At 59.3% G+C, this 14,700-nt stretch overlaps 1 protein-coding gene across 2 annotated transcripts in view; it reads left to right on the forward strand.

Moving 5' to 3' along the window:
• Positions 1-14,700, forward strand: part of SCUBE1 (signal peptide, CUB domain and EGF like domain containing 1) — a 138,824-nt gene that overhangs the window by 76,108 nt on the left and 48,016 nt on the right. The window contains exons 5-7 of one of the 2 annotated variants that reach the window (XM_046013125.1): positions 1,564-1,689; positions 5,706-5,822; positions 8,466-8,555. In XM_046013125.1, the coding sequence (XP_045869081.1) occupies positions 1,564-1,689; positions 5,706-5,822; positions 8,466-8,555 (333 nt within the window). The remainder of the gene's footprint in view (positions 1-1,563; positions 1,690-5,705; positions 5,823-8,465; positions 8,556-14,700) is intronic. The other variant, XM_046013126.1, reaches the window with a different exon arrangement.

Genomic DNA, 14,700 nt, shown 5'->3' on the forward strand with positions numbered 1-14,700 from the left:
CAGCCAGGGGACCCTCATTGTCCCTGTCATGCCCGAGCCCTCAGAGCACATTTCGGTGTAACCCTCAGCGTGCACTGAGTGGAGGCCAGGCCTCTGGAGACTCAGTGTTCATGGTCCCCAGTGTCTGCCCTGGAAACCCAGGGCAGCCCAGCCCTGCACTGCACAAGGCCTCTGGGGGCAGGAGGGAGACAGAGGTTTATAGCCTGAGGTACTGGTCCAAGTCCTGGTGGTGCCTCTCAGTGCCCCATCGGCCTTCGGACAGGTTGTCTTAACCCTGGCGTTCCCACCTCTGAAAGGCATGCTTGCCTTATAGGGGTGAGGGGCCCAGCACGTGCCCAGAACTTTGCCGCTGCCTAGGGTTTGGCACTACAGTAGAGTTTCGGGGAGCCTGGGAGGAGAGGAGGAAAAAGCCGGCCTTGTGAGGGACCCGGCTTCCAAGCCCGGCCCAGAGAACTAGCTGGAAGGGCCTAAGCCAGGGCAAGAGGGACGGGCTCCAGGTGACACGGCCGCTGTAGCCAGAGGGCGGGGACGCTAGCAGGCAGTGGGGGGCCCAGCCCTGGCACCCCGGGGCTATCTCCCCCTTCTGAGGCCTCCCAACCAGCAAGGAGGCCTGCTGCCGGCTGCCCATTCAGGTGAGGCTTCACAGAACAACGTGCTGAGGTTGGCAGACATTTTCCTTTAAAGGAAACCTGTCAACCAGCAGGAACTGCATTTTGGAAGTGGGGACACGTGTGCTCGTGGACCGGGAACAGGCCCCGTGGGGCACGGATGTGCAGTGAAGCTGGAGCCAGCCGCAGGTGGTGCAGGGCTCTGCGTTTGGGGGTGAGGGTTCCGTGGGTCCTGGGAGCCCTGTAGTGACCAGGGGCAGAGAGAGACCCCCTCGGGCAGCTGAGGGGAGGTGGGTGGCAAGTAGTTCAGGACATGGCTGTGGGGCTGCTGAGGACGAGCCCGAGGTCCAGCAGACCAGGGCGGTAGCCTCTGACTTGTGCAGGGATGCAGTGAGAGGTGGCCAAGCCGGATGGACAGGCCTCGCGGGGAACGAGAGCCAGCCCGCCAGGGCCTGTTTGCTTAGGGCTGCTGCCCACCCACCCAGTCCCCTGACTGTCAGCGCCCGCCCTGGGCCCAGTCTGAAACCAAAGTCTCCGCCTGCCCCAGTGGGGCACGTGCTGTCCCTGGGCAGATGGAAAGGTGCCGTGTTCCCCCTACCCACCCGCCCTAGTGAACAAACAGTCTAAACCCCCGAGCCGTACCAGGTTCTGTGATCTGACCCAGGGAAGGGACGCTTCTTCGTGGGTTCCCTGGAGGCCTTCACAGCACTGTTCTCAGAGTGAGCCCTGGTTCGAGACCTGGCACGGTGTCCGTGGTTTCTCCCTGCTTCCCCTCGTGGACGGCTAGGCGTTCACCCTGGCGTGTGTTGGCATGGGGGAGGGGGGGTTTGCGAAGGGCAGCCCTTGAGCACTGTGTCTGATGGCGACATTTTATGGGCCGCCTCTCTCCAGCCTAAAATGTTCTCTCTCTTCCCTCCCCCGGTCCCCTACTCCTCTCTCGTCTGTCTCTTCCCAGAGGGTATGAACTGCATGAACAAAGACCACGGCTGTGCCCACATCTGCCGGGAGACGCCCAAAGGTGGGGTGGCCTGTGACTGCAGGCCCGGCTTTGACCTTGCCCAAAACCAGAAGGACTGCACACGTAGGTAGATGGAGGCAAATGGGTCAGACGTCCCCACGCGTCTCCTGCTGCTGCTTTATGAGGGATGGGGGGTGAGGGTGGGGGTCTGTCCAGTCTGCTGGACGTTGCCCAGGGAGGGCTCTCAGCACCTTGGGGTGGAAAGGAGGGCAAGGTCCCCAAAGAAGCATGGGGAGGCACGAGGGATGGGGGTTGTGAACTCCAGACACGGTGTTATCCCCCCCAGCATACCCCACCAATAGCCCCAGCACAGGACCCTGCTAAAGAGCCTCATGGTGCTTGCTGTAACCCCAGCCCGAAGCCCCACAGGCCCTGAGCCCAAGCTCTCCAGCGGGTATGGGGGCCTGTGCACAGAGGCCTACAAGCTCGGGCTTCTTGGTAGAACAGGGTAGGAAAGAAGGAGACGAGCTGGATTGGGGGTCCGGGGGGAGTCCCAGCCCAGCCTGTGTTGACCTTATTTCCAGGATCAAAGATCAACTTTGCAGTCTGCCCCTGCAGGGCCCGCCGTAAATGGTGATGCCCTGTGAGAGAGATCTGGGTTGAACGAGGCCTCTGGCCAAAGGTGCCATCCAAGATCAGGCCGGAGGTCAGGCGGCAGGGCTCGGGTGTTGTTAGGCAGCCTCTTAATGTGGTCCCCCAGCTCCGCAGGAGCAGTGGGAGACGGCAAATGAAGTAGGACTAGGGCTGAACACACTCACAGCCCTCGAGAGCTTCAGACCCAGCTCCCAGCAGCTGTGTGGGGAGGGGAGGGGCGGCCTGTGCTGAGGCCGGGTTGGCTTGTGTGGACCAAGAGCTGAGAGAGACCGGTGTGAGCCCGGCCCGCACCTGGCCAGAGACAAGGACTTCATTCCAGGCCCGCTTTCTGATACAGAGAAATGGAAATCCAGCTTGCAGTGGAGAAGCAGACCCAAACTTGCCCCGGAAATGGGACACTGAGCTGCCCAGCTCTCGCGAAGAAAAGGGCCTTGCTTTCCCAGCCTTCGTTCTGTGGACAAGAAACAACTGGCCCTCACCGGCTTGTCATCCTTAGTCTGGCTGTCTTGGCTGTCATCAGCTTCCTCTGGCACGAGCCACACCTTTCCCAACCCATGCCCTCCTCAGTCAGCGAGGTCTTAGGGACCCACATGCACTAGACACCGCCCCTGTCTCCACGGAGACCATGCTCCAGCCCCCACTCATGATCTGTCCACTCCCCCACGTGAAGATGCTCCCTTCTGGCCAGGTATATTCTGAGATGTGAGCAGCCTTCCTCTTTGTTCCTGGGCTTTCCTGTGGGATCACACAGATTAATGTGTACGCGGTCACCACGGGCAGGCGCCCGACTCCAGCCCCGGGACTCCAGCCAGGACCTCCCGTCCTCTACATCAGACGGTTCCTGTTGCTACAGAGAAACCTGCTGCCACTCGGCAGAACAGAAAGCGAAGAGCTCCAGCATTCCCAGTCCTCCGGACAACGGCCAAGGCTTGTTGAAAGGCTCAGCCACAAGTAAAGAGCATTCCTTCACTCGGCCAGACTGGCCAGGCCCTGCGCTGGGTGCTGGGGAGAGAGCCGTAGGCAAGTGGCTGGAACTGACTGATCTGTCTGAGATGAGCACGGCAAGGGGACGCTTTGCTCAGAGAACATCTCCCAAGGGGCCAGCCTGATCCGAGAGGTCAGGGACAAGGAAGGCAGTGTTGTGAGTGGAGAAGCCCCCCACCACCCCCGACAGAGAAGAGCTAAGCCTTTGCCCTGAATGTTTGCTGGTGAAAGAAACAGCAGCCCCAGCCTCTTGGCTCGGGGCCCGGGTATCGTCCAGCTGTGTGGAGAATCGGCCACCAGCCTTGGGGCCAAGGAGCAGGCGAGCACCCTGCTGCCCTCCTGGGAAAGGCCCGCACAGCTGGCTGGCAGTCTGGTCAGCTTTGGTCCCTGCTGTGCGGTCCGCATGCCGAGGTCATGTGAGGTTAGCTCTCAGGCTCTCCCTCTAGCCCCGGAGGCCAGTTTAACTCTAAGAAATTCTAGATCTGGATTTGGGGTGGGGGCCGGGGCCTGGCCTAGCCAGCCTCTGTGGACCAGCGGGACCACAGGGCCCCTGCACCAAACTCCTTCATCTCTCCAGAGTCCAGGACCCACTCCAGGGCTGGAGGGGGTTCTCTCCGTCCTCTCTTGGTCATCCCAGAGCCCACAGCACCCGTACTGTTACCGTGTACAGGCTGTAGGCTCTAGGTGCTCACGAGCTCGGCCCTTGGGATCCATGAGATGCACAAACCCCAGCAGGGGGTGTGGGACCCTAAGCATGGCCCTCCGTCGGCTTGCCTCAGACAGCCCTCCATCCTCCTTAGAGTCACCTGCAGGACTCGGCCCATGGCCGGGAGCCCAGAACTCGGAAAGAACTAGCTGCGGTGTTCCACCCCTGCCCGGTCTGAAGTGGGGCTTTCCTCGGTTTGGAAGGGCATGTGATGTCCGGACCAAGGCGGGGCTGTTCTAAGGGCTCTGCCCTCACCTGAGATCCCTGCCGGTCTATACCCGTGGCTTCCCTGGGGCTCTTCCCAGGCAGATGAGCTGTTTCAGAGATGAGAGAATGTGACTGCAGGTCTCTGGGCTCCCGGGAAAACTGAGAGAAGAGATGCTCCTCTGGAGAAAGGGCCAGAGGGAGCTGGAACGGTTCTGCAGGTCCTTGAACGGTCGTCCCGGAAGTCGGACCCTTCCTGCGGACGGGACATTAGTTCCCCTTGGAAGAGGCAGCCCACTAGAGCCTCTCTCTGGTCGTGAGGACAGCGTCTGGGACACTGAGCAGAACCACTCTCTTCGTGTCCTCCTTAGCTGGCAGGGAGATGGCACGTGTCCAGGCTGACAGGGCCGCCACCATCACTCGGGGACGGACGCCCTGGAGGCTGTGTGCTGTGCCCCTGGGGAGAGCACCACCTGGGAGAGGCAGCTGCGGTACGAAGTTCTGGAATGCTTGGGATCCATCTCCGGGGGCTGCCACCCATGGCTTCCCTCTGGCACCGGCCCTGCCATGCATCAACCTGATGGAACATCATTAACCCCAACTGCCAAGTCGGAACTTTCGGCTTGGTTGGTCTGAGATTGATTTTTGCATCTTCGAGCACCTTTAGGGTTGTCTTGTGAGCGGAGTAAAGCAGGGCTGCTTTACAGAGGTCTGGGAGCCCCTTCGGTAATACCACTCATCCTAAAACGTGGTAACAAGCGGTTTTCTTTTAAAGTAACTTGCATTTATAATTTTTCCTACTTCAGACTGGCTCCTTTCTGTCCAGCTCCCTTCCAGCCGCCCAGGTTGCTGATGCTGTAAAACATTTCAGGATTCTGGGCTGCAGGGCTCCGGCTCCTCCAGGCCACAGACCCTGCAAACAAACTATGTAACGCGTTTAAATAAAAGGTCACTTTCCAAAGTGCACGTGAGCTGACGTTCATTTGCACAGGTTCCGTCTGTTCGGACACTGCCTTGGGAGGACCCAGGCTGTGAGGGGACAGAGGCTAAGATGGCTGCTGGGACTAGGACCGACGAGACTTCTGCGGGGACATCTTTGCTCATGCCCAAGTACCGGGCAGAGGAGAGCAAGCTGGGCAAGAACTGAACGAGTGTCCCTGTCAGCACGGGCCCCCTGCCACCCTCCCCCACCTTGCGGAGGATGCCTGCCATTAACAGACATTTGTCCCATCAAGACAGACCGTTTCTGAGTGTCTCTGGGACAGAGGAAGGAGAAAATGATCTCTCCTGTCCCTGTCCTCACCTGACACCCTCTGAGTCTGTCAGCTGGTGCCAGCCCTGTTTGAAGCCCACATAACCCAGGTCTGTCCCCAGGACAGACCCACCCCAGGTCCCATCAGGAGAGCGAGCCATTCCATTCGAGGCCCTGCGGGGGCTGCAGTCCAGGGGAAATGTGCGCCTGTATTCCCTGATGGCCTTAAGCCATCACTTTGCTCCCCATCCCTTGAGAGAACCGACCAACACCGATGAACTAACCGTCTTTGTTGTCGTTCCTTTCATGCACGCGTACGCACACTCGGGGCCTGACTAGTGACCTGTAACTACGGGAACGGGGGCTGCCAGCACAGCTGCGAGGACACAGACGCAGGCCCCGTGTGCGGCTGCCACCAGAAGTACGCCCTGCACTCAGACGCGCGGACGTGCGTTGGTGAGTACACGCCTCTGCCTCGGGCCACTCTGCACCCCCGCCAGGGCGCGCCCTGCGGCCCCGAAGTTGGCCAGCACGCCAGCACCGCCCCACCATGTCCCAGTTTCCAAGAAGGAAGCATGAGGGAACAAGACCAGGAGCACCCCGCAGTACTGACGGGGCTGGCAGACGTCCCCGGGGGGAGCCTTCCGGAGAGACTTATCAAGGGCCGCCCAGTCACCCGGGACCAAGCGCCTCTGCTTTGTGTCACTGTGGGTTTTCTGCAGGTCCTCATCCTCAACGTGGGGGTGGTCTGCGGGGAGGAGGGGGGTTGTGCCGCAGGAGGGCAGCTTCTGTTTTAAAGCATACGGGTTTCTTCCCCTGATTTGGGGACACGTGGCGCATTCATTTAACCTGCATATCAGCCCCATTAGCAACAGGAGCTGACCGCCAGCCTGGAAAACCAGGAGGTTTTCTCAGAAAGCAGCTTTAAGTCTTCACTGTCTACACCAGGGGAGACTGGATGGAAGAGTCCCAAGGGGTTCTGGGTGTTCTTAACTGCTTTCCGCTCCTGAGCTAATGGGGTTCTTGCCAGACTTCTCCAGCTAGAGTCTCTTCTCAGCAATGCCCCTTCTGTCCCCTCCTGTCTCGTGGAGTCTCAGTTTGAGTTTGGGCACCTCCTTCCTCCTGGTCCATATTTGCAGGAGGAAGCTAGAATTTCTGTGGTTACCTCATGCCATAATCAGTAGTAGCGTCTTTCCCCGCATATCTTTCAACTGAGAAAAAGAAGAATTGCAAAGTTGGTACCCATCCAACTTTGTTCATCCTCTGCTTTCTTTCTCTTCAGTGTCGGGCCACTTCAGAAGCCCACAGGCAGTGACCATATGTATTCTTTTTAATGGGGGCCCCATCTCTTATTACTGACTCTGAAGATATTTCTGGAGGGACTTTGAAGTAACAAAAAAGGGGTGGCGAGCAAGCAAAGCCGTGAAGCCAGAGTTTGCTGTCGCATTCTGTCCCTGTGACTACTCCCTGGTACTTCAGAGAGCCGGGTGGGGGTGCCAGGGTGCGGGCAGGCCACCAGCGTCTCACCCTAGTCCCGGCTATCGTCCCGGGAGCTGCTGCCCGCGTGGTTCTCCCCTTCCTCTGTGTGGTCTCCTCTCAGATGGCCGTTTTGGTTTCATTTTATCTCATTCCTCCTGCTTTTCTGGTGATGGTCCCTGATTGCCTGTCTTGTCTGATAACTGACGTTCATTAATTATTTTCAGAGCCAAAAGCCAAACCAAACCAAACAACCAAAAAAAAAAAAATTTTTTTTTTTTTTTTTTTTTTTTTTTTCAAAGCAAAACCTGGTCTCAGACCAGTGTCTCTATTGCAGCCTGATCCCATCTAGAACCTCCTCTCCCACCTCTCTCCCTGTCTCCTCTGTCCTGCCGGGGGCCTCTGAGGCCCAGCGGCCCCTTCCTGTCTCGTCTGCTGGGTCTCCCTCACTGTTTGTGTCTGCAGTGCAGCCGGCTCTGCCGGCCACGGGACCAGGGCAGACAGCTGCCGGCCAGACACACCCAGCCTCGTCTAACACATCTTGTCTTTGTCCACCTGACTCCTCATCCTTTCTCCTTTTTTTTTTTTTTTTAAATCTTTTAGTGTCTGCTGCATGTGAAGGTCCCTGCTTGGATCTACTTTCTAACGTAACCTCTCTCACCCCCCTCCTCCCCTCCCCTCCCCTAGAAACCCTCTTCCAGACCCAGCTCCTGGGCCATTGCCCTCTGCTGGCCAGGAGAACCTTCCTTCTGTCTCTGCTCACTGCTGCTTAGGTTCCCCTCTCCAGAGCAAATATCTCCACGTGTGTCCCACTGAGCAGAGGGCCGCCAAACAGCTAACCTCACGTGCTCCTCCACGGGCAGCATCTTGGTCAAGCGTCTTGCCCAGCGGCCAGAATGCTCCCCGGCCGCCCACTTGCCTCTCCGCACGCTCCTAAAATGACTGACCCATTTGTGCAGCCCCTCCTCAAGCACTTGAATGTCTCGCTCTAGTCCTCTATAGACAAGCAGGCAACCAGCGCTGCCCAAATCGAACCCCTGTTCTTTCTGTCTGTTCGACTGGATCCATTGTTGCGTCTGTGTTCATTCCTCTGTTATGTTTTGTTCTTAACTTTGCATGAGTGTTTGACACACTTTCCTGCCTTGACACAGGGCATCTGCTGTCCAGGCACAGCCATCACCGGACCTCGTGACCCTGTCCCTTTGTCATGTTGCCTTGTCCTGTGCCTGCCTCCCCAGCCTGAGCAGGGGGCATCTGCAATCACTTCTGCCTCCATGTGCGCTGAGGGGGTGTGTGTGCTTTTGTGCTCCCCCCGCCCCCACCGCAGCTGGGTCTGTCCACTCTGACCTCAGCCGCCGCCTCTGTGTGTTCACCGCGGGGCCCTGGGTCCCACCCGTGCCCTTGTGTGGTCGTCCCCCGCTCTGCACCCCCCACCCCTGCCGCCTCCTGCCCCGAACACACCACCTTGGAGGCTCCCGGGATTCGCCCCTCGGCGCGGACACCCGGCCCGGCATGCTGCGTTGGCTGTGTGTGCGCCACGCCGAGAGGCTGACTGTCTTGGGCCGCGGGAAGTGGGCTGTCATTAACCACCGGCTCCGTGTTTGTCCCTTACTTGTGTTTTAGAGAAGGATGAGGCTGCAATTGAGCGCTCTCAGTTCAATGCCACGTCAGTAGCTGATGTGGACAAGCGGGTGAAACGGCGGCTCCTCATGGGTAACACTTTTCTTCCACTTCCTTTGTTGTGCTCGCGCCTTTGTCCGCGTGTGTGCGCATGCGCGTGCTGCTGTGTCGGGCTGTGCGTGCGTGCCGGCGCGCGGGTGTGCGTGCGTGCGTGCGTGCTGGCGCACGGGAGGTGCGTGCGTGTGTGCGTGCCGGCGCACGGGGTGTGCGTGGGGGGGGGCTGTGTGCGGTGTGCCCACGTGCGTGTGGTCACACTTGCGTGTGAGTGGGGGGCTCCAGTCCCCGTGGGAACTGACGTGTTCTCTGTTAACGTTTACGCCCTTCATCAGACACGTGTGTGTGCGTGCGTGTGTGTGGCGAGGGGCCCAGAGCCAGTGCCTAATGGCCTCTGCGGGGGACACGTTTGCTCTGCGTTCCTCTGATCGCAGTACATAAGCAGGATCAGCAAGGCACAGGGACGCCCAGAAGCGACGGGGGCCGCCAGCATAGAGCGGGGATTCATGCAGCACGGCACCTCTCCCATCTCCTTCCAGAGAGAAGCCACATTCAGGGCAAGAAAGACAGCTCGGTTCAGGACTGGCTTTGTAGTTGGGAAATCTGCTACCCAGAGGGGACAGGCCTGTTCAGGCCATCTGGCAGGCCCCGGGTAAAATAAGGTTCATTCAACCCCTTCTGGTCCCCAGGCTCCTGACTCGGTGAACGACCCAGCCTGAGGTGGGTGCAAGTGGGCAGCCTTGGCCCACTTTTCCCTGAACTTCAGGCACCCACTTGCCTCTGCGCAAGGAGCAGAGGCAGGTGTGATGTGGGCTACACTCCAGACACTGACCCTGGGCTGGATCCAGATTCTAGGGAGTCTTGCCCAGAAACCCTGGCGCTGCTCAGGGTGGCTTGGGAGGCCTGCGGGTGTGGCTGACCCTCGGCAGGGTGAGGAAAGAGAAGGAGGGGGAGATGGCTGCTCGCTCACAGAGCAAGTCTGCTCCTTAGTTCTGTGGTTCTGCACTTGCTGGGCCCTGGATGGTGCCAGCTGCCCAGGCCTCTGGAGCAGAGCTGTAGGGTGGTTTAGGATCGTCACAACCTTCTTTGTGGCAGTCTGATAGGTTATAGCAGCCTTGGGAGCTGTGGGGCCAGGTGATACATTTCCTGTGTCCTGGAGGAGGAAACAGGCTCTTTGGGGTACCCTGGGTTGCCCACGGTCACATACTACCCTGCAGAGCCTAGCTAAATCCTAAATTCATGGCTGTGTTAGGGTCACAGGACCATGGAAGTCAGAGCCACAGAGTCCTGGAGAGGTCGCCTACTTTTATGGTCCTCATATGGACCTCAAATGAGTCCAGGCACCCAGGGAAAAGGGAGATGTAAGCGGGGCCACGGAAGGAATATGACCTTTCATGTTGGGGACTAAGCTTGAGCCCATCTCCCCCAGTGGGACTTGAAGGAGCAAAGGAGATCCGGGCTGGCTGCTGGTGCTCTGTGCAGCCTGTGGTCCGTGCTGGGCAGGACAGGCCATAGCCATGTTTCTCAAACAAGAATACTGAGGTTCAGAGAGTCTGGAAGATTCACCTCTGGTAATAGGCAGATGGGGCAAGGTTTGTCTGGAAGCCCCTCTCGACAAGTTCTCGGGGCAGGGCTGTCATGTTGACTTGGGCTGTCTGGGTTGGCCTAGGAAGGGATGGATATGGCCAAGGAGTGGGCTTGAAGGCCCCAGCAGACAGGTTTGCCTACTACCATCCTGGAAGGTGTAAGTCAGAAAGGTGGCTGGAGGTGGGTGGTGGGAACCTAAGAGCTGTTGGTGCTCTGAGGGCACGCCGAGCCCCAGCCTCACTTGCTGGGAGAGGTCGGTACTGCTGCCCAAGACCAGAGCCCCAGAGCAGAGCAGGGGCAGGTACTGGGTCCCCAGAGGCCCTGTACAGCTCCCAGCAGGAGGGTGGCGGCAGAAGAGGGCCGAGCTGAACTCGCGGCAAGCAGGTGACGGCAAGGCGGAGAGAGGAGCTGTGGACTTGCTTTTTCTAATTGCAGTCGGCGGGTGCTAGCCTGGAGCGGGGTCAGGGAAGTGAGAAGGAATGAGCTGAGCGCACAGGTACCCTCACTCCAGGTTTGGGAGGCAGCGTCAGGGGAGCCAATTGGAGGGCTCAGAAGGCGCTAGGGAAAAGGTTGATAGTTGGCCTGCCCTGAATTCCCACCTCTCGTTATAGAAATCCCCTCAGACATCCCTTTAGAACCCATTCGGCCCCGCAGGCTGGAAAAAACCTCCCTCCTCTGGTGACCACATCAGTGACAGACTGCTTCTGCAGGCCCAGGGTGACACCCCCGGTTCCATGTCACAGGGAGGGTGGTGGCCTGTAGCAGAGCAGCCGGGGGCCATTCGGGGCTAAGTGGCCCTGCCCCAGCCTTGGGGTCTCAGCTGTACCCAGCAAGTGCCATTTATAATTAACCCCAGTCACTGAGCACAGGCTAAGAACGGGGGCAGTTATGTTTTCTTTAAGAGGCTCAAACTACGTGACAGATGTTTGATTTACATTAAAATCGGTTAAAATATTTGAGTATGAGGGTTGGAGTGATAAATTTCAAGTATCTGGCTGACTTGTGCAGAACCCCTGAGTACCCAGCTAAGTTTACCATGCACTCCTGGGACCCCAGTCCTAGCAAGACTGCTGAGCCACCCTGGGTCATTCTTGCCAGCCCAGGTGTTCAGTCAGTCCCACGTGCGCATGGGATGGATGCCGTGTTAGCTGTCTGTTGCTGCTAACAGGGTACTGCAGTCTTAGTGCCTTCCAGCAGCAGCAGCACAGCAGCTTCCATAGGTCAGAAGTTGGACCTGGGACTCACCGGGCTATAGTCAGTGTGTCAGCAAGGGCTGCATTTGTTCTGGAAGCTCTAGAAGCTTCTAGAACTACCCATATTCCTTGGTTTTCGGCCTCTTCCTGTCTTCAGAGCCGACCACATTGCATCTGTCTGACCCTGTTTCCGTCAGGCTCTCTTTCTCTGACCTTCCTTCTCCACCTTTAAGGAATCTTGTACCGCATTGGCCCACTCAGATTATCCGGGACAAGCACTCATCTCAAGGGTCTTAATTTAGTCATATCTGCTGAGTCCATTTTGCCACGTAATATCATGGAGGACTAAGAAAAGGACATTTCAGGGGACTGTTAACTCTTGACCACAAATGCTTCAGACTCGGTCTGGGAGGAAACTCCCAGGCTGGCTGCTGTGAGCTCCAGAGGCAGAGCCCCCGTCCACCCTCTTCACTTCCACCGATCGGTGCACTGATCTCGGGGCACAGGGGTGGACACAGGGGCCGCTGGCAGCATGGGATGCGGAGGTCCACGCAGGAACCCCCCCCACCCGCCCCAGGCTTATAGCCTTGGCAGGCGCCCCCAGAGCAGGCACCCACCCCTTCCTCAGCAGCCTCCGTGCACATCAGCCCGCTCGTTCTGGAGGACTCTTCCTCCTCACCGTGGTCTGCGCCAGGGTCTGAGGTCTGTGGACTCCAAGTCTGGGGCCCTAAGTCAGGAGCTGAGAAGCATCAGCCCTCCAGACTGGAATGTGTCCTCACAGCCACCTAGGGGTTCCCCTGAGCCCAGGGGAGCCAGGTGCTCCAGGTCCGGTGAGTACAGCAATAGTTAGCCGAAAACCCCAGCTTCTCTGGGCCTTGCTCTGTCCCAGCCTTCACTCATCTCCCAGCCACCCTGAGGCTTGGCGCTAAAGCGATTCCCATTTTACAGTTGAGGACACGGAGGCCCAAAAAGGTATCAGGAGCTGGCTCCCTCCATCCCACAGCGGCCTGTCCCCATCATCCCTTCGAGCCGGGCTTCCCTTCCTGCATCAGCCTGATCCCATAACCCTCTCACCTAGCAGGGCTCCCAGAGAGTGGTGTGAGCATGCGGAGGGGCCTAGCAGACAGGAGCGGCTGAGAGAGCTCCGGGAAGGGGGCCCAGGGGCTGGAGCCCTGGAAGGCCGGGGAGGACCAGGCAAAAGCAGGGTAGTTGTGCTCACGGCTGACATTTGGGGGTTGCAGTCTGAGCCCCGTGCTTTCTCCAGCCCCATCTAACCATACAACCTCCTGAGAGGTCCAGCCGATATCACACACATTCACACTCCTGCCCGGCTCCCCTCTCCGCTGTCCCCCAACCCGCCACCTCTTCTCTACAGCCATCCTCTCCAGGATCCCCGGGCCTCTCCTGATTTCCTCCCCCAGGCCGCCACACGCCCCCCATGCTGGTTCCAGGCCCACCCATCAGTCACCTCCTGGAAGTCCCCTCCTAGAAGCCCTGCACGTGCAGCTTCCCATTTGGGCCACACCACCCACCACTTTTCACCAGGGGCCATCTGACATGGCTCTACCCGGCAAAGGCTTGTCCACACGTAACCGGACTTCCGTTACCCATTTCGTTACTGGACCCTTATCCCCGCTTCTTGCCCCTCCTCTACCAACACCCTCTTTTATCCCAAGCCTGGGGCTCCCCGACTTGGGGCAGAGGTCAGGTTTGCCATCTCTGACAGCCCCCGGGAGCACAGCACAGGGCCTGGCCCAGAGCAGGAGCACGGGGAAGGCCGGTCGGCACAGAGCATGAACAAAGGCTTCCTGGAGGACATGCCTGGCGTCGAGTGGGGCCTCGCTGCTCACCGTTCCCACAGGCGGGTGTCCAGCTGGGAGAGAAAGGGGGCGATGCGGCGGATCTGGAACCCTGGGCAAGCCTGGCAGCGGGGATCTGAGATGAGGGAGGGGATGAGACAGGGCAGTTTCCCAGGCCAGGTGCTCAGCAGGAGGCCAGCCAGAGGGAAAGGCTGGGCAGACCTTGGGCCCAGCTCCAGGCACTGGGCTCTTGTGCAGGAAGAACCAGCGTAGGTAGGCTTCCTCCCTCTCCATGAACTGCTGCCAAGGGTGACTGCTCTCTAGTCAGCTGGAGCCCCCGGCTGTGGTCCTGCCCTCCGGTTAGCCACACAGACACACACACACACACACACACACACAGTGGTCCTGCCCTCAGTTTAGACACACGCGCGTGTGCGCCCACGCACACACACACACACCCCACATGCCCTGAGGGCTGGTGGGAGGAGGAGGTGGGTCATGGTGACCCGGCTGAGTAGTCCAGGGGAGGGTGGAGGGAGGAGGGAGGCTGCTGGCAGGGCTCCGCAGACTAGAATGGGCAGGGCATCGGCTGGCCCAGATGGAAGCTGCGGCTTTAAGAGGCATAACTCACCCCAGCCTCGCAGTGTTTCTGGCCAGACCCAGGGTTCCTGGTGCCAAAGCCCAAGCCTGGCTGGAGGGACCGGTCCTACTCCTGTCCTGGAGAGGCCCAGAGCGCTCACCCATGAGCCCCTCGGCTTCTTCTGGAGCCTGAGGCCTTAGTGCTTTCCCCTCTCTCTGGGCCCCAGATGAAGTGTGGATCGGCTTCTAGCCAGGCTGTGTGCTTATCTCATAAAGTGCAAAAACCAGGGGAGCTGTCCCCTCGGGGGGCACAGCTAACACAAGGCATCCTTCTGAATGCCCTTCTCTCAGCCCCCAGAACGAGGCTAGGGGGACAGTTACAGGTCGTGTGTGCCCTGCCCCTCTGCAGACAGGTCAGTGCAGGCAAGCCCTCCCCCACTTCCTGCAGATGCGGGGGGGGGGGGTCCCTGCTGCTGTCCCTGAGTGGTGGGGTCAGAGTGAACCGAGCAGGAAGCGTGGGCTCAGGCCCAGAGGTTGGGGTTCAGAACTCGCAGCAGGCAGGGGTGTTGGAGGCACAGCGGCCAGTAGAGAATCCCACGGCATGAAGCCGGTGCGTGGTGGCGCAGCTGGGGCCTGGGCTCAGGGTGCTCATGCGGCTGGAGGCAGAGGGCAAGGAGCACAGAACGGTGTTACAGAGAGAGCGATGTGCTCAGGCGGGCAGCTGGGGTCACCCCCGAGAGCTGAGGGAGATAATGCCATCCTCATCTCCTGGCAGAGCTGGCCCAGCTCAGCGGGGCTGAGGGATGAGCCAGGGTCACGTGGCTCTTTGGAGGTGCATGTTCATGGCTTCCCTGGGGGAGACCATGCGTGGACCAGAGAACTGGGCATGGGGACACCTGGCCTGCCGTGCTGCCCTCTCCCCCTAGATGGCCTTGGTAAGTCCCTTCCCCTGCCAGAACTTAAAAGCACCTCGTGTTTCCCCAGCCTCTGGGGCTGTGACGAGGGTCGGCTGGGATGGTGGTGTCT

This window comes from Meles meles, chromosome 7 (genome assembly GCF_922984935.1).
Source record: "Meles meles chromosome 7, mMelMel3.1 paternal haplotype, whole genome shotgun sequence".
Taxonomy (NCBI): Eukaryota; Metazoa; Chordata; class Mammalia; order Carnivora; family Mustelidae; genus Meles; species Meles meles.